This window comes from Clinocottus analis, unplaced genomic scaffold (assembly GCF_023055335.1).
Source record: "Clinocottus analis isolate CAN_PGR_092001 unplaced genomic scaffold, fCliAna1.0.p SCAF_1, whole genome shotgun sequence".
In the NCBI taxonomy this organism is placed as follows: Eukaryota; Metazoa; Chordata; class Actinopteri; order Perciformes; family Cottidae; genus Clinocottus; species Clinocottus analis.
Window position 1 is genome coordinate 5,858,082 of NW_027175820.1, and position 1,954 is coordinate 5,860,035.

The 1,954-nt window shown below is 44.2% G+C and overlaps 1 protein-coding gene across 1 annotated transcript; it reads left to right on the plus strand.

Moving 5' to 3' along the window:
* The first annotated feature begins 324 nt into the window (after nucleotides 1-324).
* On the plus strand, nucleotides 325-1,954 carry LOC137787514 (interleukin-17F-like). The gene is made up of 2 exons (XM_068580042.1): nucleotides 325-674; nucleotides 1,717-1,954. The coding sequence occupies exons 1-2, from the start codon at nucleotides 325-327 to the stop codon at nucleotides 1,952-1,954; spliced, it is 588 nt and encodes a 195-aa protein (XP_068436143.1).

Consider the following 1,954-nt stretch of genomic DNA (forward strand, 5'->3'; position numbering starts at 1 on the left):
CAAACACACAATGCTGCTTTACAGTTGAACAAACGGACTTCTCGCGTGACATTCTGTCACATAACTGCGTGATATTGCACATGAATTAAATGAGGTTTTCCAGGTTTCCACGCATTAAGATCAGAGCGCAGGGATGAGAGACAACGCCCAGTGCGGGGGGCGGGGCGTGATGCTTATGATTCTCTTTCAGGAATTTAGAAAAAGGAAATAGTGCGATTAAAAAGGTTTTCCCCATCCACACAGCAGTCTTCTCATGTATGGATGGTGTATAAATACAGCGCCCAATGGAGCTGCAGGACTCACTCAAACATGTCCGGCTTCAGGATGACAAGACTTGTCTGTCTTCAAATGGTAATTCTGCCTGCTGCCCACAGGGAGCGCACTTCTTACCTGTGGAGTGCACACTGTGAGCGTCGACTCACACTTCAGTTTTTGTCTTACTGTTCACAGGTCTCGCTGCTGGTCTTCAACAACCAAATGTGTGCCGCCGCCTCCAGGTGCGTCAGCGCGGGCCAGGTGAGCAGGACTGTGGGCCGCTTTCACAGGAGGCCCTGGGTCCGCCTGAGGGGCTCCACGACCCTCGACCTGCAGCAGGACGCGCGGACCTGCGCAGAGGCGGCCGCGGCCATGCGCGGAGACCTGAGAAACCGCTCCGTGTCCCCGTGGAAGTACAGGTGAGTGACGACATGTACGGACACCGCGGATGGACAAACACGCTCAGGGTTATCACGAATGCTGCGGAGGTGGAAGAAGTACTCTGATAGTTATATTTGTAAGTAGGAATACTGCGGAGGTGGAAGAAGTACTCAGATATTTATATTTATGAGTAGGAATACCGTGGATGTGGAAGAAGTAATCAGATATTTACTGAAGTATAAGTAATATAGTAGCACCATTAAAAGTACCATTAAAAGAAAACCCTAAAGTACCAAAAGTAAAAGTACTGCATGCTACATAATGGCCCATTCAGATTAATCAATATTATTAACAAGTTATATAATATATATTATTCTGAAATTAGCCGTTCTGCAGAATGAGTACTTTTACTTTTGGTATAATACTTTAATGCTACGATAACAGTACCTTTGTACTTTTATTGAAGTAGAAGTAATAATGCATACTTGTTACATAGAGTATTTATTCTTCCAGTTGTGGCCGGATACACAGCTAACACACAGAGACCAACACCTCAGTCTTCATGTGATTATAGATTTAAGACTGGACATGACTAGGAAATGTGGAAAAATATGCCCCTACTTTATTGAATGCCATGATATTACTTGCTATACATAAACAGATGTTAAAGTGTACTTTACATTTTGCCTGGCTCAGCAAAAAAAGAACAACAACATGTTACTTCTTAATCATTTTATTGAACAAACCTAACTCCAAAAAATCTAAACACAAAAAGCACCAAGTTAAAAAAGACCAGTAGTTACATTTTAAAGTGCAGTTAAACCGATACTCCCTCCGTGTATTATTGCAGTATTTGTTGACATTGAGATTGTTGATTAAAAAAGAAGATAAATTGTGCAGCCCTACGTGTAACCGGCCCTTTGAATAGTCTTTTCCTGGGTTCAGCTCAGTGCCTCGCAATCACAGAAAGGACATTTTGTTCTTGAAATGAGAATAAGAAACAATTCACGATGAAAAACAAGTACCAACGTAAATCACTCCGACTGAGGTGGTCTGTGTTGTGTGATTGTCTCCTTTCAGACTCAACAAAGAAGACAACCGTACTCCTTACGAGATCCCCTTTGCCGAGTGCCTCTGTGACGGCTGCATCATCAACCAGCATGAAGACATGCGGTACAACTCCGTGCCCGTGTTTGTGTCGCTGATGGTCCTGAGGAAGACTCCGTGCCCACGAGACCCAAACAAGTTTATGGTGAACAAAGGTGTCATCAACGTGCCGGTGGGCTGCACGTGTGCCGTGCCCAAGTACACCAAATGA